At 42.2% G+C, this 23,209-nt stretch overlaps 1 protein-coding gene across 1 annotated transcript in view; it reads right to left on the reverse strand.

Annotated features, from left to right (window-relative positions):
• Positions 1–23,209, reverse strand: part of LOC126252331 (cholinesterase-like) — a 67,356-nt gene that overhangs the window by 30,343 nt on the left and 13,804 nt on the right. The window contains exons 5-6 of the mRNA XM_049953217.1: positions 18,838–19,040; positions 9,085–9,235 (exon numbers count right to left, since the gene is read on the reverse strand). Coding sequence (XP_049809174.1) covers positions 9,085–9,235; positions 18,838–19,040 — 354 coding nt within the window. The remainder of the gene's footprint in view (positions 1–9,084; positions 9,236–18,837; positions 19,041–23,209) is intronic.

Below are 23,209 nucleotides of genomic sequence, written 5' to 3' on the forward strand. Positions count from 1 at the left end.
GTGTATGACTGGGATTCAGCCTTTCGCACCAACCGTTCAATTTATACATCTAAGAAGCAGTGACTGAAATAAAAGAAACGTTAAAGAGAGAGTTTAATATTCAAGATTAAAGGATGTTAATAATAAGATTCGCTGATGATCCTAAGTCAAAGTGAAGAAGAATTACAGGGTATGTTGAATGAAACGAACAATCTATATGAAAAGAGAATAAAGTAGACATAGATCAAAGTGATGAAAATCAGAAGAAATTAGATTAGCGAGAAACGTAACATCAAGATCAGTGACCATGAAATAGACGAAGTTAAGGATTTCTGCTACCTTGGAAGCAAAATTACCCATGAAAGACGAAGCAACAAGAGTATCAAAAAGCAGACTGGCACATGAAAGGATGGCATTCAAGGCCAAGAGAAGTCTAGTGGTATTTAACATATGCCTTAATTTAAGGAACAAATTTCTGAGGCTTTAGATTTGGAGCATAGCATGGTATCGTGGTGAATCAGGTCAGTGGGGAAACCGAAAGAGATTCGTAATATTTGAGATGTGGTGTTACAGAAATCAGGTACACTGATAAGGTGAGGAATGAGGAGGCTCTCCGCAGAATTTGTGAAGAAATGAATATTGGAAAACACTGACAAGAACAAGGGACAGTAAGACAGGACAAGGTTAAGACATCGGGGAATGCTCACCCTGGTAATAGAGGGTGCTATTAAGGAGGCAGAGTGTGGAGGAAGACGGAGACTGGAATACATCCAGCACATAACTGAGAAACCAGCTTGCAAGTGGTACACAGAAATGAATAGGTTCGCACAGATTAGGAATTCGTGGTAAGCCGAACCAGACTAGTCAGAAGACAAGACTAAACAAAGCCCTTCTCATTCAAATTTCACATTTATTACCTATGGGTTCCTTTTTTTAATATGTTTATTATAACAGCTCCAAAATGAGAGAACCAAATACATGGCTTTCAATGATTTTCGTAGAATATTACTTGTTATTCTCAAAATTAAAACTCAAGTTCAACAACATCGAATTCTTCTACTGATGTATTCCTTTAAATATTATAGTATGTGCTGTTTTCTAGTCACTTCAGTAGAAGCGCTCTTAACAACGATGTTCAATAAGCCAATAACAAAGCAAACCGGACGAAACTTATTCGCCTCACGTTTCGCAACAATTGTCGGGAAAATCGACAATTCAGCATGGCGGCTGAGTTCGTGAATCCAGGCAAACCGGACAGTAGGGTTGTAGAAGGAGTTACCTCTGCTTCGGCACTTGAGAAGCCGTCAGATTGACTTTGAATAAAAATTCCTGAAGGTATATTTTTAACGTGATTAACAAAGTTACTAGGGGGGAACCGGGGGGTTTTACCGAACTGGGTGTTAATCTTGCAGTCCTGCTTGACGACGCTTCAGGAGGGCGGAAAACAGGAGGGCTGAAAAACCATTAAGTACCCTGTGATCCTTCGTATCACATGCTAGGCCAACAAACTTCCTCCTGCCCTAGTACACAGTCATTTTTTTCGCATTTTGGACGTTCCATCCATATTAAGAATCGCTCAATTACATAGTAAAAGAAAAATGTGAATACATGTCCAAGTGCCGGTACACTTTTTACACTCTTTTTAAACATAGAAACAGTACAACTGAAGATACTCCACAAGATAGAGTAACTCCATTTCAAAGATCTCTCTACGTTCTATAGATGTAGGGTGGGGGGGGGGGGTGGAACATGTTCATTGCGGATGCAGCCCCACAATATCCTTAGGGAAGGGTTGGAACGTCCGTAGGTGTCAGCAATGTCAAAGGCCGTCAATGACGTCTTCCCATTGCTCATCACACTGTCAACTGTCTTTTTCGACCGCGCAGTGTGTGGGAATCAACGCCCCAAGGAAAAGGATGTTTCATTGACGCCCTTTATGCCACCCCGTGTGGCCTCTATGGGTCGAATCTGAGCGGCACTGTGTAGGAAATGTTTCCTACGCCAATCATAAGAAAACAGCGTAATTTCAACGCTGGGTCTCGCGATTCGACCTCTATCGCAGAGATGTCAAAAGAGGGGATGAAATGTGGGTAAGTGAGGCTGTGACGACCTTCTCATAGTTTGACACGTCCATGGTAGTGTTGGAAGAAATTTGTTGAAACCTGGTGTTAATGCGATATTATTAACCCATATTAGAGCTCACATGAAAGTGTGAACTTTGGCCTTTGTCTTATGGTCAGAAGCTTCGCCGAGCTCGAGCATGACATCACCATTGTAGAGAAAGGCTGCAGGCCCTTTGGAGCCCAAATGAAGACATACATCGGAATGGGAGACCATTAGGGGAGTTCGAAAAAGTGATCATTTAATTTTGATGCGCAATATATGTAGAAATTTGAAAATCACTTCACATTTTTTCTTTAGGGCCACCGGATGTTACCAAATGCTTTGATTGTTGTTTCGCTCCGGTGCGAAGTCATATCGTCCACAGTATCCAACTGATGCTAAAATGGTCTGAACCATATTTTACTTTGCTCAGACAATTCGGATAAATTCGTTTCCGCATTTGCTTTTGATTAGCGTTAAACAAGTGCTACACCCATATTAGACTAAAATAGCTCTTAATTAATATTTCTTCAGATATGACAATTGCATTAACTACTTCATACATCAGAGCGTCTTTTTACAGTACGTTCTCGGTGTTTCCATTTAAGCCAGCAGTCTCTGGATATCCTTCATGTGTCTCATTTCAACGAGGATTCCGGCCATATTAGCTTTAAACCACTCTTTCCTTTCCCATTTGGGACGTTCCATCGATATTAAGAATCGCTCAATTACATAGTAAAAGAAAGATGTGAATACATGTCCAAGTGCCCGTACACTGTTTACGCTCTTTTTAAACATAGAAACAGTACAACTGAAGATACTCCACAAGATAGAGTAACTCCATTTCAAAGATCTCTCTACGTTCTACAGAGGTAGCCTTGAAAAGTTTGTGCTTCATGACAGCTAGCTAGTAACCTGAGAATCACATCACATCGACACCCCATGACAACCTTCGTATACAGATTATTTCGAATGTAAAAGAATTGCACTTGGCTACTATTATGCAGTTGATACGTAACTTATGTCACGAGATAGCAGATAGCTACAACCTTCGTATACTGAGTATTTCGATTATAAAAGAACTGCACTTGGCTACTATTACGCATTTGATACGTAACTTCTGTCATGAGAAAGCAATTAACTACCGATACTGTAGCTAAATAACAACTATCAGTTCAGTATACTTATTTATATAAAGCTAAATTTCTGCTTTAGGCAATAAGCATCGATTTCCCACACACTTTTCTGAATTTCGTAATAAACTGTTTATAAGACCATGAAAACAACTCCTTGACTCGTGATGGTCCTTAACAAAGCTATTCATATCATACACTAACGGTCTATTATAGTTTCTACGATATCCTTGCGACTATAAATTCACTGTTGACCTCAGTCGCGCGACAATAATGTACAGAGATATCTTCTAAGAAACGATCTGCGAGGGCTGAAAACAAAGTAGGGGCAACCTAGTCCAGACATTGCAGGAGATCGGGTATTCGCAAACAGCGGTCGAGTGGCGTTTTTGTCGATCTGTTGTGTGCGTTTGAGATGCATTCAGTTTGGAGTGTTGTTCTTGTGCAACGTTGAAGTGAGGAGTGTCGATATCACGGCTCTAAAGTATTTTTTTCAAAAAGTGATCAACGGCAGTAGATTAAAATCGAGTTTTATCGTGGCAGAAATTCCACCAGAATGTCTTCGAGCATTACGTGAAGGCTATGGCGACAATCCGTTACCATACAAGAGGGTTTTACTACGGGTTAAGGCGATTCGTGCGAATCGGAGTGAGACTGTCGTTTTGCACCGCACCGGTCATGTTGCCGATTTCTGGTGCGACATCTGCGTCCAGCTAAGTTGCACAAACGTCCACATTTATTGTGAGACGATCGTACTATCATGTTGCATGTCAGTGCACGTCATACTGCCAAAAAGATCTTATTTCAACGATGGCACTGGGACGTCCTCGAACATCCTCCGTACTCACCAGACATGACTCCCTGTGACTTTCACCTCTTTCTGAAGTTGAAGAAAATCCATCCTAGGTGGTCGACTTACGGATGTGGCATCTACATCCAGCCCTGTAGGGCGCTCCGTCGCTGTCATCAACAGAGAATGCCTTGCAAACGGTCAAAAACGGCATTCCGACATTGAACAAAAGGTAATAGACTTCGCTGGTGATTACGTTGAAAGGATGTAGTGATATTGTTAGTTAATTAAATACTGAGTTTGATCAAAGTTGCCACTATTTTATTTACAGGCCTTGTGTCGAAGCTTCAATTAGAGAATCTGCGAATAATTTCTTTTAAATCAAGCTTAGTGTAATATTTTTTCAATAACCTTAGGGAAACACATATTTAGAATCGCCATTATTATCAGTACCTAGATCTTTCTTTGAAAATAAAGATATGGATCACCGCATCGCTGCTTGACGAAGCGAAACGTTTTGTACGAATATAATGTGTTCCAAGATTTCCGTGACGTGCATGCACATCGCAGGATTTTACGATCGTGGAGCATTTTGTGATGCCCCAGACTAATTATAAGCTCCACTGTCTAAGTAATGAAGTAAGATATGTAGCTACAATGTAGCTAGGATTGTGTTCACGGCATAAATCTACAAGGAGCTAAGAAATCCCTAACTTTGTTTCTTTAACAATGCATTTTGTGTAACTTTTTTATCCGTAAATACGTGCTCTTGCGAGTTTCGATTCCGGATGCATATAGCGACCAAATAAAGTTCTAACGAACCATATTTTAAGTTCATCTGTGGGTGCAACGTTTGGAACTGGCTGATATTGCCATCAGTGTTACTTCATTGATTGCGATAGTCATAGATGAGAACGAAACTCGTTAATCATAGCATTCTTTTTGAGTTTAATTTACAAGAAACATTATATCAACGTTTATAAGTTACTTTATTATTTCTTTAGGTTAAATATGCTCATGCACGAGTCATTGAAAATCATGAATATTATTACTTCTCTTCACAAACATTTGTTGAACAGTAATTTTAACTATGCGACGAGGAGGAAATGAATACCGGAAACGCTGTAGACTGATTCTTCGCACGCACAGCGAAAAAAATGTTTTGCAATCATTATTAATTTTCTGGTCTTGTATAAATTAGCTACATTGCCAAATATGTCTTTTATATTGATTTTCCGCACGCACAACTTTGAAGTCATTTTCTCAGTTTCCTTCAGCAAGAACTTGTACCATTTGTACTGTCGGCTCCTTCATTACATGAAGTTTGGAAACTGCAAACGTATGTTTAAAACTAGTTGTTATTACACAAATGCCAGCTGTTGGGGTGGGGGAATGTATATTCATTGCAACACATACGTCTTCGTCAAAACAGTATTGTGTGGGTTAAGGATTGTGACCTCACTCTTTGGTGTTATGACTGAGTGCATCTGAATTTTATATAAAAGAACCAGTAATGATTTCATTTGCCAAAAGTTAAGGCTACTTTAAAAAAGAATTATAAACATTTCTGCAAGCTACATTGCTTTCCGCCTTGGAGGTTATCTCTATTCTAACTAAAACATTAGTAACAGTTAAGTGTGGTTCGTAAAATTTTATTTACTAAGTACTAAGGTGCAACAAATTTTAGCTCTCTGCAGAACGAAATGATCTTCTTAATGCTAATTTTTTTATGTAACTTACTTAGGGTCACTCTGAAATGTGCAAGTTCTATTAGACAGCTATAACTGCTATTATGAACTGTTTGGCTATGCAATTACAAAGACCCTGAAAACAGAATTTACAGTTTAAACACAATACAGGCACAAAACTGGATACACTATATTGCGAACAATTTCAGTTCATATCTTGGACTTTCTGCATGGAACACAACTAAATTTGAAATATGGTGGCTCAACTAGGGTAGATTTAAGAGTGGGTTGTTCCACGCAACATTTTTGTGAAATATAGTACGTAAATTCTCAGTTCATCAGTCTCCTGTTTGAAATATGAGTCTCGAATTGACATACAACTTAGTTATTTTAATATTCTTGGCAACCGGAATAAAATAATAATTCAAATCTTCCCAGTTCAGATGATGCAATTACTGAAAGATTCAAAGAAAAATAGAGTTTAATTTCAAACATATACCCGATTCATACAATTATAGCTGGTGCTCCCTTTAATTAACACTCGACATGTCGGCAAAAACACGTTTAAATCAGGAGGTACGCAAAAAACATCATCCGAAATTGTGCTAACTGCATTCTCTGAAAATTATTTCGAGCAGTTTGTTCAGAAGCCCAGGCGAATGGCAAACGGTTGGGAAACACACTTGACCTCTTAGCAATAAATAATCCCGAGCTAATAACGAGCATCAAAACGGATACAGGGATTGGTGAATACAGGGTTTTCGTAGTGAGACTGAATATTCTAACCCACAAATCCTCCAACAATAAACGAAAAATATATTTATTCACAAAAGTAGAAAAGAATTCACTAGACACCTTCCTGAGAGCAGTCTGCACTCCTTCCCAATTAACAATGTAAGTGTAGACCAGATGTGGCTTGAATTGAATGAAATAGTATCGACAGCAGTCGAGAGATTTGTACCAAATAAATTACTAAACGACGGAGCTGATCCCCCTTGGTACACAAAATGGGTCCCACACCTGTTGCAAAAAAAACGAACATGCTAAATTTAAACGGACGCAAAATCCTTTACAGAAGCTCGAAATTTATCGCGGACTTCGTTGCGAGATAACAGATTTCATAACGACACTTTGTATTTTAAACGTGGCAAAAATCCAAAGAGATTCTGGTCGTATATGAATTATACTAAAGGGAAGACACAATCAATGCATTCTCTCCGTGAATACTATAGACGACAGGGCTGACAAAACAATTAACCACAGCCTTCCGAAATTCCTTCACCAAAGAAGATGAAGTGAATATTCCAGAAATCGAATTAAGAACACCTGTCCACATGCGTAATGTGGAAGTAGTTATCCTCGGAGTAGTGAAGCAACCTAAATCACTTAAAAAAAGCAAGTCCTCGGGCCAGAGTGTATACCAATTAGGTTCCTTTCAGAGTATGCTAATATAATAGCTCCATACTTAACAATAATATATAACCGTTCGCTCGTCGAAGGATCCATACCCAAAGACTGAAAATTTGCACAGGTCACACTAATATTTAAGAAAAGTAGCAGGTGTAATCCACTAAATTACAGACCCATATCATTAACGTCGATATGCAGCAGGATTTTGGAACATATATTGTGGTTGAATATTAATATTACTTCGAAGCGAACGGGATATTGACACGAAGTCAACACGGATTTCGAAAACATCGTTCCTGTGAAACACAAACAGCTCTTTACTCACATGAAGTGCTGAGATTTCAAATTGATTCCGTATTTCTAGATTTAAAGAAGCCTTTTGACACTGTACCACACAAGCGGATTGTAGTGAAATAGCGTGGTTACGGAACATCGTATATGTTATGTGACTGGGTTCGTGATTTCCTGTCACAGATGTCACAGTTCGAAGTAAGTGACGGAAATTCATCGAGAAAAACACTTGATATTTCTGGCGTTCCGCAAGATGGTGTTATAGACCCTTTGCTGTTCCTTGTCTATATAAACTATTTAGTTGATAATGTGAGCAACAGTCAGTCTTAGATTGTTTGCAGATGATGCTGTCGTTTATCGACTAGTCAGGTCATCAGAAGATCAAAACAAATTGCAAAACGATTTAGAAAAGCTATCTGTATGGTGCAAAGATTGGCAGTTGACCCTAAATAAAGAAAAGTCTGAGGTCAGCCAAATGAGTACTAAAAGGAATCCGTTAAACTTCGTTTACGCGATAAATCAGTCAAATCCAAGAGCCGTAAATTCAATTAAATACCAAGGAATTACAATGACGAACAACTTAAATTGGAAGGAACACAAAGAAAATGTGGTGTGAAAGGTTAACAAAAGACTGCGTTTTATTAGCAGTGCACTTAGAAAATGTAACAGATCAACTAAAGAGATTGCCTACACTACGCTTTTCCATTCTCTTTTAGAACACTGCTGCGCAGTATGGGATCCTTACCAGATAGGATTGACGGAGTACATCTAGAGAGTTCAGAGATAGGTAGCATATTTTGTATTGTCGCGAAATAGGGGAGAGAGTGTTACTGAAATGATATAGAATTTGTGATGGACAACATTAAAACAATTGCGATTTTCGTTGCGGCAGAACTCTTCTCACAATATTTCAATCACCAGTTTTCTCCTTCGAATGCGAAATATTTTTACGATGACGACCAACATAGGGAGAAACGATCATCATAATAAAATAAGGGAAATCAGAGCTCGCATAGAAAGATTTAGGTGTTCACTTTTCCGCGCGCTGTACGGGATTGCAGTGACAGGGAATTATTGTGTAGATTTTTCGATGATTTGCAGAGTATCCATGTAAATGTAGATGTAGATATATGAACCAATAGGTAGATTTCATATTAAATCAAGAACATACTCGAGGAATCATTATACCTTAAAATGACCGACGGCTATCCCTATGGCTAAAACAGACTGTACAGAAAATGGAGACGCTAGTTGAAACTCGACTACCATTCGTTACATGCTAAAAATGGATTTCTGCTGCTGTCAAACAGTACAAAAAATGTTGTTGATTCAGCCGCATTTAACTCAAATGTGAACATGTTACTGGATCATAGAAAGATGGAAAAAATATAGCTGCACAACATTTCTTATTACATGATCAAGTCGCCAATATCTGATGCTCTTTGGACAAAGTACTGGTAACAGGCTAGTTGTACGTGCCACAATTCCCGTATATGATTGGGCAACATGGATATGAATTCTAGAGTTACTGACTATGACGATATTTACATATATTATCAATATAGAAATCTTTATTTTTGAAATCATATGACTCTCGACATTGACAGACAATGTACCACTGAGTGTTTTGCATTAGTTGTTCTATGTCTTCAAATTTGAAAATTTATACGTACTTTTAGTGGATACTAACCAAGCTCTCCAGAAGTAACCCCTGTCAATACAGGCACCTGGCTGAATCGTCCGTCGAGCAGAGACTGAATGGGAGACTCTGGAATGAAGGCGCCCTCCAATTCTGACTCTATGTTTGGAGCCCACAGCATAGATATGATCTGACTTTGCTCCTAGAACAGGAACACAGTATCAGTTTTCACCTTTTCTTGAAAACTTAATTCCTGCTTTGAGTAGTTAGAAACTGTTATCTCGTAGCTTAATTTCATATTTGAACATGCCTCCTACAGCATATTTATAATTTTCGGAAAGATATGCATTGATTTACACAGTCATCTTAATGCAGTAGGTTTCATTAACTTATTACCTAATTTATATGGATTACACCGGGTCCTATTATAAAATATGAAAGAACATTTCTATATCCAACTGTGTAAAGGCTCTAAACCTAATATACAGAGATTCCAAAGTATCCTTATATAATATGCCAATATCAAATAAAAGTATTTGTGCCTTTAATAGAAAACATCTTGTACATATTCAAACTAAGCCATATTATCTACTCGTTTCTGAGCCAACATCCATGTTCCATATTCTCCATTACTGTTATGGTTTCCTGTCAAGTGACAGAGAAAAAGAAAGGGATGATCTTATTTATTTAGAAAAGATGGAAATCTCTAATAAAACAGGTTTGCTTATTGGATTAAGACATAACTACGGTAATAGAGTAGGTACATATTTATCAAATCTTTGCGACGTACGTGGAGAAAGTGTCTGCGCAGCAATCGCCGACATAGTGTACGTGAGGCGGAATAATGGGAACCAGCCCACATTCGGCCAGGCAGATGGAAAACCGCCTTAAAAACCGTCCACAGACTGGCCGGCACACCGGACCTCGACACTAATCCGCCGGGCGGACTCGTGCTGGGGACCGGCACGCCTTCCCACCCACAAAGCAGTGCGTCAGACAGCACGGCTAACCGAGCGAGCACGCGTCTGACTTAGTAGCAAATATTTCAGTACCTAACTACGACAGCAAAATAAATTTGTTTTCTTCTTTTGCAAGCAGAACGCAATGCAGCCGACTGAAAAAGTTTTTTACGGCGAGGATATCGTCTGACCGTGATGCACAGTCAGTTACAATAAACAACAAACGAAACACTTTTCTACCACTGACAATCTCACTGAAAATGTTTGGCAAATGACATAATGACTAAACACTTTTAAAATAAATTAGGAGAAATACACAAGGAAATAGATGGAAATATATTTATATCGGTTGAAACTAGCTTCATATTACAGGTGATTGGTAAGGCTATTAAAATTAGAAATCTCACAAGATGTGGAAGTATGTAACACATCTCGATTTCTTTTCTGGAAGCAATTAATGGTATATGGCAAATGGTACTTTGGATATCACTATGATTTTTCTCCTTTTCGTTCCATTTGCGAATGGTGCGTAGAAGCTAGAGTTTGGAAACTCCTTGGTAAGAGCTTGTATTTTTCTCGTACGAGTTATTTTAAACTGGAGTTAAGTTTTTCGTACTCGACACAGGATTTAAGGATAGTTCAGTAATAACAAATTACATAACAGACTCCAATAAATGAACTTAAACTACTAAAAAAAGCGTGAATGTTTGTAAGCGATCTTAAGTTAGTCAGCCAACAGAAATAAATCCATCCGAAATGCACTGAAAGAAGAAAATTATCGAACACCTATAGAGCAATATCATATTAAGAGTGAGATGAAAAGTTTGTGCATTATATCTTTCGCGTGATAAGGATGAAGAATGCACGTTCCTAGGACATAGCAGTTTCGGATGTGGTGAAGTTCCCCATTGGGGTAAAGTTGACCAACAAGTTCAAAACAACTATCGTGTTAAGTAACTACAAACTGATGATGATAATTGCTTTATACTAATGGAAAAATCACTACACAAAAAATAAATAGCGTAGAGTAATGAAATTTTGGGAATGCATTTGTACAGGTAACATATTTAAGTAATTAACATTGCACAGGTGACTGCAAGGGCGAAATAAGCCATTCTAAATGTGAAATGCTGGTACATCAATAGCCGGAGTAAACCGCAGAATGTTAAATGCAAGCATCCAAACATACACGCGTTGTGTTGTACAGGTGCCTGATATCAGTTTGTGGGATGGAGTTCCCCGCCTGTTGCTCTTGGACGGTCAATACAGGGGCGGTTGTTGCTGTTTGTGAACGACGCTGAAGTTGTCGTCCGATGGTGTCCCATACGTGCTCGATTGGAGACAGATTCGGTAAATGAGCAGGCCAAGGTACACCGTAGAGCATATTGGGATCGTTATCCTGTTGGATCACGTTCGTTGGAATGCTGGTCATGATGGCAGCACAACAGCTCGAATCATCAGACTGACGTACAAATTCGCGGGCAGGATGCGTGGGAAAACCACCAGAGTGCTCCTGCTGTCATACGAAATCGCTCCCCAGACCATAATTCGAGGTGTAGGCCCAGTGTGTCTAACGCACAGACAGGTTGGTGGCAGATCCTCACTTGGCCTCCTTCTGCCCAAAGTCGGCCACCACGGCCACCGACAGAGAATCAGTTTTCATGATAAAATACAACAGACCTCCACCCTGCGTTGTACTGAGCTCTCTCTTGACACAACTGAAGTCCCAAATGGTAATGGTTTTTGATCAGTGGAATGCACGCGATAGGATATCTGACATGGAGACGTTCTTGAAGTAACCGATTTGTAACAGTTCGTCGTGTCGCTGCTGTGTGAACTGCCGCTCAGATTGCTGCTGCAGATGCAGTGCGATGTGACACAGCCAAAGCCGAACACTATGGTCTTCTCTCTTGGTAGTATCGTGTGGCTGCCCGGAGCCTGTCTTTTTGCGACCGTACATTCCCGTGACCACCCCTGCCAGCTACATTCCAGCCAAGTCTTTCTGCAGTATCGCAGAAGGAACATCCAACTTCTCGTAGCCCTATTACACGACCTCGTTTGAACTCAATGAGGTGCTGATAACGGCGCCTTTGTCACCTTAAAGGCATTCTTGACTAACGTCAACTCACCGCGTCCAATACTAAAGGTAATTAACACTCATGACCCTTAGAGTGTGTATTTAAAGCAAACCTAATATGCATGCTCGTAGAGGCGCTACGTGCGCCAGACTTATGCGACTTCCGCAAAATTTGAATGACAATCTTTCAGTTGTAGGAACGTGGCTCCCAACTTTTGTTTATGTCACACAACTCTTCCTTGGCGTTACTATTTCTCTCCATCACTGTAATTTAGTTATTAGAGTTAATCCAAAGGTTAACAATCTAAAGCTACTTTAATTCGCTTGAACCATATTCCGAAGCGATACCGTTTCTTTAGATGTACTTTGTGTGTGTAACCGAAGTATGCTAGAGGAATAATCTTTGTTTCTCAAAGCCGTCACCTTGTAAACACGACTTTAAGACATTAAATTATGAAGTATTAACAATCCTTGAAGTTACATTCACGTCCACAGAAATTTTAAAATGGTGGGGCAAGTTCGTATATTTTCCATTTTTATACAGATGAGTTACTCCTTTACGACATAAGAACTAACTTTTATAGGTGACATAAAAGAGATATGACGGTTATTCACTAAGTACATGAAGGAAGACTCTGTATTCCAGATTACAGGCAGTAGGGGTAGGGGTGCAGTGCACCCTCTTTCCCCCATTGCAGACGCCTATATTCAACTGCAGTGAAACAAGTGGAGCGAAATGAGTTATGAGAAAGACTTTCATTGCCCAGTATGATGCAATGTTTGTTGTTTGTTTGTCCCATGTTTGCCGAACATCAGTATTAAATAATGTTTTTCATACAGGTTGCCAGAACCACAAATTTATGCAAATACAGTTCCATTTTCCACCATGTACGATCGCTGTCATTAGTATCACAGGACTGTCTGAATTCGACACATTTTAAATGGCACAATACCGAAATCTGCTGATCGTGTATTATGAATGGCAGTTGTTTGTATCAGGTCGAAAATCAGTATTAAATCAGAAATTCTGAATGAAACTCTTCGTCTCTTACCTTACTAGTTTAGTTAACTTACAGTATCCTTCCGTAACATTGCGTATCAGTCGCCTAGCTTCTCTTCGCCACCGATGTTTCCACAAACCGTCATTCACATCCATACAGTGATATGTCACAAACTTGCGATCTCAGAAGACGTTAATTCTTCTCATCAAGGCCAGTGGTAGATTTTAGAAGTTTGCCTTCGCTAGTGAGCTTGTTTCATATATCCTATATATTTTCACTCACCATGCGCTGTTTTCCATGAAAGGCAGCACAATTCCTTCAGTTCGTCATCCACACTTTTGTTGTCAAGCTTGTTATAAATCTAATTTCTGGGGCTCCTAAATATTTTAAATGTTCTTTGGTTCATTCACAATCCATATTCTGTGCTCAGTAAACTGTTCATTCCATTCGACGGGTCCTGTAATTCTCCATCACAAACACTGAGGATATAAATTTAAATTGTCAGAGCCTTTGACACTTTCGATTAACAGGACTTCTGAATTTTTTTCTTGTGGTCGGATTTACCGCATTCGTGATATAGCATCGGTTGGAACAGAGCCAATACACTTTAATAATAATGTATGTTTTATCCGATACTTGCAATTCCATTTTTATTTTGTACTTTATTTGTAAAAAAATTGCTACCATAGACTAAAACAATACTTTTGTACTCATATCTAGACCTAATTTATCAAGTAAAGTGCAAGGGTCTGCTGTGCCAGTCACTCCCACTCGTATATTAGTTAAGACTACATCTACATCTACATCTACGTACATACTCCGCAATCCACCATACGGTGCGTGGCGAAGGGTACTTCGTACCACAACTAGCATCTTCTCTCCCTGTTCCACTCCCAAACAGAACGAGGGAAAATGACTGCCTATATGCCTCGGTACGAGCCCTAATCTCATCTTATATTTGTGGTCTTTCCGCGAAATGTAAGTGGGCGGCAGTAAAATTGTACAGCAGTCAGCCTCAAATGCTGGTTCTCTAAATTTTCTCAGTAGCGATTCACGAAAAGAACGCCTCCTTTCCTCTAGGGACTCCCACCCGAGTTCCTGAAGCATTTCCATAACACTCGCGTGATGATCAAACCTACCAGTAACAAATCTTGCAGCCCGCCTCTGAATTTCTTCTATGTCCTCCGTCAATCCGACCTGATAGGGATCCCAAACGCTCGAGCAGTACTCAATAATAGGTCGTATTAGTGTTTCATAAGCGGTCTCCTTTACAGATGAACCACATCTTCCCAAAATTCTGCCAATGAACCGAAGACGACTATCCGCCTTCCCCACAACTGCCATTACATGCTTGTCCCACTTCATATCACTCTGTAATGTTACGCCCAAATATTTAATCGACGTGACTGTGTCAAGCGCTACACTACTAATGGAGTATTCAAACATTACAGGACTCTTTTTCTTATTCATCTGCATTAATTTACATTTATCTATATTTAGAGTACGCTGCCATTCTTTACACCAGTCACAAATCCTGTCCAAGTCATCTTGTATCCTCCTACAGTCACTCAACGACGACACCTTCCCGTACACCCCAGCATCATCAGCAAACAGCCGCATATTACTATCCACCCTATCCAAAACATCATTTATGTAGATATAAAACAACAGCGGATCTAGCACACTTCCCTGGGGCACTCTTGATGATACTCTCACCTCCGATGAACACTCACCATCGAGCACAACGTACTGGGTTCTATTACTTAATAAGTCTTCGAGCCACTCACAAACTTGGGAACCAATCCCATATGCTCGTACCGTAGGAGTCTGCAGTGGGGCACCGAGTCAAACGCTTTCCGGAAGTCAAGGAGTATGGCATCCGTCTGATACCCTTCATCCATGGTTCGCAAGATATCATGTTAAAAACGGGCGAGTTGCGTTTCGCAGGAGCGATGCTTTCTAAAGACGTGCTGATGCATGGACAGCAACTTCTCTGTCTCAAGGAAATTCATTATATTCGAACTAATAATATGTTCGAGAATCCTGCAACCAACCGATGTTAAGGATATTGGTCTGTAATTTTGAGGATCCGTCCTTCTACCCTTCTTATATACAGGCGTCACCTGCGCTTTTTTTCCAGTCGCTCGGGACTTTACGTTGGGCAAGAGATTCGCGATAAATACAAGCTAAATAAGGAGCCAATGCAGTAGAGTACTCGCTGTAAAAGCGAATTGGAATCCCGTCAGGACCTGGGGATTTATTTTTTTCAACCCATTCAGCTGCTTCACAACCCCAGGGATGTCTATTACCATGTCCTCCATACGGGAATCTGTACGAGATTCAAACGGCGGTATGTTTGTACGATCCTCCTGTGTGAAATATTTCTGAAATGCTACATTTAAAATTTCAGTTTTCGTTTTGCTGTCTTCCTTTGCCAGGCCAGACTGATCAGTGAGTGTCTGGGTGGAAGCCTTCAACCCGCTTACCGATTTTACGTAAGACCAGAATTTCCTTGGGTTTTCAGAAAGATCTTTTGCTAAGGTATGACGGTGGTAGTGGTTGAATGCTTCGCTCATCGCTCTTTTTACAGCAGCACGAATCTCTACTAACTGTTGCCTGTCCTCATTCTCCCGAACTTTCATGTACAGCGAGTGCAACTGCCTTTGCTTCCTGCGCTGTTAAACCACGGTGGGTCTTTTCCGTCCGTAACCCACTTTTGCGGCACATACTTGTCCAATGCCTGATTTACAATGTGTTTAAAATTTGCCCATAATTCTTCCACGTTCATCGTACCGGAAGTAAATGAAGTCGATTCATTTACTAACTGGGGTGCTAACAACTGCTTATCTGCTCTTTCAAGTAAGAATACTCTCCTCGCCCTCTTGACCGACTTTTTAACATTCGTAAAAATAGTCGTAATGACAACAACATGATCACTAATCCCTGTCGCAACACTGACACCGTCGATGAGGTCTGGTCTGTTCGTGGCTACCAGGTCTAAAATATTTCCATTACGCGTTGGCTGTCGATTTAGCTGCTCAACACAGTTTTCGGATAACATGTTCAAAAGTAATTCACACGACGGCTTGTCTGTACCACCTGTAATGAATCCATAGACATCACAGTCTATACTAGGTAGGTTGAAGTGACCTCCGACTAATATAGCATGATCCGGGTACTTCTGCGATACAGAATGTAGACTCCCTTTGAATGATTTTAGAACTGTCACGGTGGAACCTGGTGGTCTGTAATAACACCCCACAATTAACTTTATTTCCCCTAGCCCTGTTAAACTTGTCCAGATAACTTCACAATCACGCTCTACTTCGATCTCAGTAGACACAATATTTTTGTCAACTGCAATGAAGACACTACCTCCTACGGTGTCTAATCTCTCTTTCCGATACACGTCCCAACCCTCACTAAATATGTCAGAACTTCCTGTCTCAGGGTTCAGCCAGGTCTCAGTCCCGAGAATAATTCGCGCGCCATACGCTTCCTGGAGGGCAGTAAATTCAGGAACTTTATTCCGAACACTCTGAAAATTTACTGCTAGTATCTTGATAGCTGAAGTGTCTTTACACTGAGCGCGTCCTGATTTCCCTGCCTGCACGTCGACTGGTGAGTGTTCATCAGAACACCTCGCACTACCACCTAGCCTAAAAAAAAACCATGTGCACGCCTCAAGTACTCTGCTACCCGAGTAGCCGCTTCCTTTGTGTAGTGTATCCCTGACCTATCTAGGGGCGTACCACAATTCCCCACTCAATAGCGCAAGTCTAGAAATCTGCAGCCAAGACCGTCACAGAGTCGACGAAGCCTCTGGTTGAGACCCTCGGCTCCAAACCAAAGGCTCCCGATCCACTCTGGGAACGATGCTGCAAATAAAGTGCTCTGCTTGCACCCCGCGTGCGAGGCCAGCGGTCTTCAACAAATCCGCCAGCCGCCTGTACGAACTGAGGATCGCCTCAGAACCCATGCGACCAACATCATTGGTGCCGACGTGAGCAACTACTTGCAGACGACTGCACCCCGTTCGCTCGATAGCCGCAGGCAAGGCCGCCTCCACATCTTGGATGAGGACCCCCGGCAGGCAAACCGAGTGCACATTGGATTTCTTTCCAGCCCTGTACGCTATTTCCCTAAGGGGCTCCATCACCCGCCTCACGTTGGAGCTCCCAATAACCAGCAAGCCTTTGCCCCCGTGTGCCCGCGCGGGCCCTGCTGAAGGAGCGGCCACCTGCCCACTGACAGGATGGACGGGCGAGGCCAGCCGGCCAGCCTCCACATTGGCCCTCCGCCTCGAGCGACGCGAACGTGTTGTAGTCTGCCACTCACTCTGAGGTGAGGGCGGCCCCAACGCGCCGGGTACACTGGAAGGTGCCTCGGCGGCTGAGTCAGCAACGCAACAAGCGACACCTGGGGTGTCTCAACCGACGCGCCAGACCCTCCGCCCTCGCCGCACCTCGAGGCAGCAGCCTGAAGGCGGCTGACCGTGGCCAACAGCACGCTCAGCTGCTCGCGAACCGCGGCCAGTTCCTCCTGCGCCCGCACACAGCACGCATCCTACTGCTAATATCTAACGACTCCCCGAGTTTATACTCTACGCCTATCAATAAGCAATATTACTCCTCTCAAATACGAGAATACGCAAGGATTTTATGTAATTAAATATGTAAGAGCACAAACACTCGGAAAGAAATTAAGAATCAAACTACAAAACAAATTTGAAAGCTAAATATGCGAATCGCTACTGCACTGCTGCTGCGCTGATACTTCACCAGCGGCTGCTCAAGGCAGCATTGTGTGCAGGAGTATTTGGCTGGTACTGTTCCGGAAATATTCTGTGACGAATTACTACGTTTATCAAAGTTGGATGAACAGACACTCCTTAGAAAATATGGTATGCATCTTATCGTCATGCGCTGAGTCTAAGACTGCAACGTTACTTTCAAATAAGTATGGTACAATACCATGTGGTAAACGACGTAGTTCTCCAAAATCCTTAGCATACATTGTGATGTGAAAAATAATGATTCTTTTTCATTTGTCTGTCAGTATGTAGTGGGATGACAGGCTCTCCAGTATCTTTCTTAAATATAATGCAATGAACGTACAGAAATACTTCTTTGCGAGCAGCACAGCAGATCCCGCCTTGAGTAACTTCGTGATTATGAACCTTTGGAATAATGGAGCTCGTCCTGATTAGACGAGAAACTGTTTCCAGTTAGTCTGTTGTTCTTTTGGGATCTCATGTTATGGACATCCAGATCTCCATATATCTTGCACTTATGTAGTAGTTTAGAACATCAGCGTACCTTTAGATACTGACAATCAGCTATAATACTTTGACTGAAACCACGTATTTTGTTCGCATCACTACATTTCACCGTGGGAATGTCTCTATGAGACACTGAAACTGTAGCTTTCGGTACTCAGTAATGTGGCGTAGTAGGAAAATACGCAATCTTGTTCACATCAAAGCGTTTTTGCCGTTATGAGCAAAACCCCCTTGCCCCTCCTAATTGCTGTTTTTAATTTTAGGCGGCATGTATTGTTGCTACCGCATGCTACAGGAATTCGGATTTTGTGTGACTGTTCTGCTCTTGCACTTTTATAAGCTTTAGGTAGCGAAATGTACTTTCTTTGTTGTCTGCGTTGTGAAGGGATTTATAGAGATCAGTATAGGATAGTGATCTATAATTTCATCAACGTCTACCGAATGAAAATGACAAACTGAAAAATAAAATTCTTGTGACTCGCGTACCTCATCTGTCAGTATGAGTGAACTGTCCACCAGTAGGTCTGTAGCGTTCACAGACCGCAGGAAGGAGATGAGCTGCTGCGAGTCGTCTGTTTGAAAGCCGAGGGCGGCTCCCAGACGGAATGCACGTTCCCGTGCCGCTGTCGCCTGCAGTATAGGCCGGGCGATGAAGTTGCCGCTCTCAATGATGAGTCGCGAAAACAAACCTGTGAACTCATGCAATTCGAACTTGGAGAAGGTAAAAATAGAAAGAAGAGCTCACTTGTACACTATGTGTATTGAAGCTAGAAAAGCGTTGTTAAAAAGGTCAAGATTTGAGTAGATGCCCTTGAAAGGTCCACATGCAGAGACTATCTACTTTTGAAATAACTTTTTTTTTTGTATATTGGAACAGAAGAAAATATAGTACACTTTTAACAGACCAAAACATTCACTGATTTCTCACAAGAACCGATGGTAACGTACCAAATGTAAAGCTCAATGCACTCATGTAGCACAAATATTTGATCTTTCGAAGTGCGGGGCCGGATTCCACTATGGAAATTCTACTGAGTAAAGGCGTTATTTGGTGTTCTTTTGCGTTACTTGTATTATGCGTACCAAACTCTTGCCGATTTTTCAGTTTTGTTTTGTAGTAAGCTCTAACTACGCAGCTTCCATTTGGTCTGTCTGCGTCTGTACCTGCTCGTGGTTCACGCTCTGTATCCTTTAAAGAAATTGTCCGTTTCAATCTTTATATTGATGAAGGTCGCCTCTAAAAAGCCACTAACTCTTAACGACTTTTGGTGAGTACTTTAGCTTTGCCTCATCTCGCAGTTTGGAAAAATACCGACACACTGATGAGCATGAATATATAGGTGTTATTTGTGCGTGTTTCTTGTACGAAAGACCTTATCGTCATTCCTAAAGCACTACACAGAACTAACAAATTCACTGTGTACCCCAATCCAATGAAATCGCTCATAATTTCGCAGTTACACAACTATACGCGTATTTTATCACATTGAAGCACAAATAATTTTATTTCCTCTGTCTCGAATAACACGTCAAAAACATTATTTTACAGTTTCTATACCTTTAATATCTTGCCAATTATTGCTGTCACGGGGAGTTTGAATCCGCGTCCAACTATCTATATTTATGTAATTTCTCTATACCTTACAAAGCAATTTGCGGGAATGTTCCTCTGAAAATGAAATGGCCGATTTTATCCACGTCCTCCATAATTTTCCGTTCCGCCTCAAATTACACCTTACTCGACTGGGCATGAAACACCCATTTCCTTCTCTCCCATTTGATTGCTGCTTTTTCTTTTACGGAAAATACGCAATAGGGGTGTCTGGGGAACGTATATGTAGATCTTAGGAGGAAAATTGACGCTGTTCTCGTCAAACACTGATGAGAAACTTTGAGGGACTAGTAACCGAGGAACTAACTACGTTGCTGCCACCACTGTATGCTTCGTGTACGAACGGGTTAACAGAAATTAGGGAACGCCTAGTGACATTTAGAATCTAATTTTTCCCTTGCTAAGTACTCGAATAGGTAATCAAATAGAATACGATGGAAAACTGCTCATTTTGGAACGAAGTACTCTTAGCCTCTCACTCAGTAGAGCCTTACAAAGTGTCGTCAGTGTTCTGAACGTCTAGATGAGGCCCGCCTTGAATTCCTCGAATTCATCTCCTGTGCCTACCTCTTCATCTCATAGTAACATTAGCACACAACGTCAGTTTTCTGTTGGATATACTCCAATCTCTGCATTTCCCTACGGTTTTTACGCGCTACCGTTCCCCCAAGTCGCACGGAAGCTGTTCCTTGAAGTCTTAACACATACCCTGTCATCCTGTCCCTTGTTCTTCTCCATATTTTCCATATGATCCTCTTGACGCCAATGTACGAGGGTTGCCCAGAAAGTAATGCACTGCATTTTTTTCCTCAGCTGAAAACAGTTCTACGAATGCGAAACGTTACATACACTCCTGGAAATTGAAATAAGAACACCGTGAATGCATTGTCCCAGGAAGGGGAAACTTTATTGACACATTCCTGGGGTCAGATACATCACATGATCACACTGACAGAACCACAGGCACATAGACACAGGCAACAGAGCATGCACAATGTCGGCACTAGTACAGTGTATATCCACCTTTCGCAGCAATGCAGGCTGCTATTCTCCCATGGAGACGATCGTAGAGATGCTGGATGTAGTCCTGTGGAACGGCTTGCCATGCCATTTCCACCTGGCGCCTCAGTTGGACCAGCGTTCGTGCTGGACGTGCAGACCGCGTGAGACGACGCTTCATCCAGTCCCAAACATGCTCAATGGGGGACAGATCCGGAGATCTTGCTGGCCAGGGTAGTTGACTTACACCTTCTAGAGCACGTTGGGTGGCACGGCATACATGCGGACGTGCATTGTCCTGTTGGAACAGCAAGTTCCCTTGCCGGTCTAGGAATGGTAGAACGATGGGTTCGATGACGGTTTGGATGTACCGTGCACTATTAAGTGTCCCCTCGACGATCACCAGTGGTGTACGGCCAGTGTAGGAGATTGCTCCCCACACCATGATGCCGGGTGTTGGCCCTGTGTGCCTCGGTCGTATGCAGTCCTGATTGTGGCGCTCACCTGCACGGCGCCAAACACGCATACGACCATAATTGGCACCAAGGCAGAAGCGACTCTCATCGCTGAAGACGACACGTCTCCATTCGCCCCTCCATTCACGCCTGTCGCGACACCACTGGAGGCGGGCTGCACGATGTTGGGGCGTGAGCGGAAGACGGCCTAACGGTGTGCGGGACCGTAGCCCAGCTTCATGGAGACGGTTGCGAATGGTCCTCGCCGATACCCCAGGAGCAACAGTGTCCCTAATTTGCTGGGAAGTGGCGGTGCGGTCCCCTACGGCACTGCGTAGGATCCTACGGTCTTGGCGTGCATCCGTGCGTCGCTGCGGTCCGGTCCCAGGTCGACGGGCACGTGCACCTTCCGCCGACCACTGGCGACAACATCGATGTACTGTGGAGACCTCACGCCCCACGTGTTGAGCAATTCGGCGGTACGTCCACCCGGCCTCCCGCATGCCCACTATACGCCCTCGCTCAAAGTCCGTCAACTGCACATACGGTTCACGTCCACGCTGTCGCGGCATGCTACCAGTGTTAAAGACTGCGATGGAGCTCCGTATGCCACGGCAAACTGGCTGACACTGACGGCGGCGGTGCACAAATGCTGCGCAGCTAGCGCCATTCGACGGCCAACACCGCGGGTCCTGGTGTGTCCGCTGTGCCGTGCGTGTGATCATTGCTTGTACAGCCCTCTCGCAGTGTCCGGAGCAAGTATGGTGGGTCTGACACACCGGTGTCAATGTGTTCTTTTTTCCATTTCCAGGAGTGTATGTATTATCTGAAGTCTCCTGAGTGAGTGCGCCAAGTTTCCGTCACTTCCGACAGATAGTGTAGCTGTATGTGTTGTACGCTACACGCAACGTGCCTTCATTCAACTTCTCACTGCAGAGAAAGAAAACTGTGGGGAATATTCACAAATGCTTGTGCAAAGTCTGTGGAGAATACGCTGTCGAAAGAAGTAGAGTTAGTCGCTGGACACGGAGGGTGAGATTAACCTATAGCTGAGCGTTTCACAGTAATCAACTCTCTATGCTATCTTCTTCATTCCATTTCACTTCACTGACCCCTTAAATCTAGACTGAGACTTTAACTTCCCCTTTTTGCATTTTCTAGCTTCTTATGATATTCCGTGGGCTGACTCGCAGAACATTACAATTTCGTTGATATTTTTAATTTTTTTCTCATGGGCATCCGTCTCCGTTACGGCCACCCGATCGACGGGACCAGTCTGGAGTCCTTTACCATGTCACCATGACACTTTCCAGTTACAAGTCACTTGTCCTGTGGAGACATATTGTGTGTTTTTAATGCAGTAGCTTCCCTTGCCTTCTCCGTCCTCTTGCCCTGATAATAGTTGACTTTTCCGCCTTTTAGGTGCAGCATCCCACCCCAAGGGAAGAGCCTCCCCACCCCAGACCCTCTGTCTGCTCCTCCGCCATCTTTCATAACTCTATTGGTGCAACGAGGAAATTTAAGCAGTGACTGGAGTCGAACATGCGGCAAAGGACGTATGGAGTACATATGTTCGCGTAAATGCGGAAGTTTCTCTGTAATGTGCAACAGTTGTTTAAAGAGATATTTAAGAAAGTCAGCATCTACAAAAATTTCTCGCTTCATGTATTTGATTTGCTACTATTTAAGTTAAAGGATGGCATGAAGAGAAGTTCGAGATGGAAAATTACTGTACAGGGAGGACAGCCTGTTAGAAAATTTTTACGAAAAATGGATACCACCCGCTATTGGT

The sequence above is a fragment of the Schistocerca nitens genome, chromosome 4, assembly GCF_023898315.1.
Source record: "Schistocerca nitens isolate TAMUIC-IGC-003100 chromosome 4, iqSchNite1.1, whole genome shotgun sequence".
NCBI lineage: Eukaryota > Metazoa > Arthropoda > Insecta > Orthoptera > Acrididae > Schistocerca > Schistocerca nitens.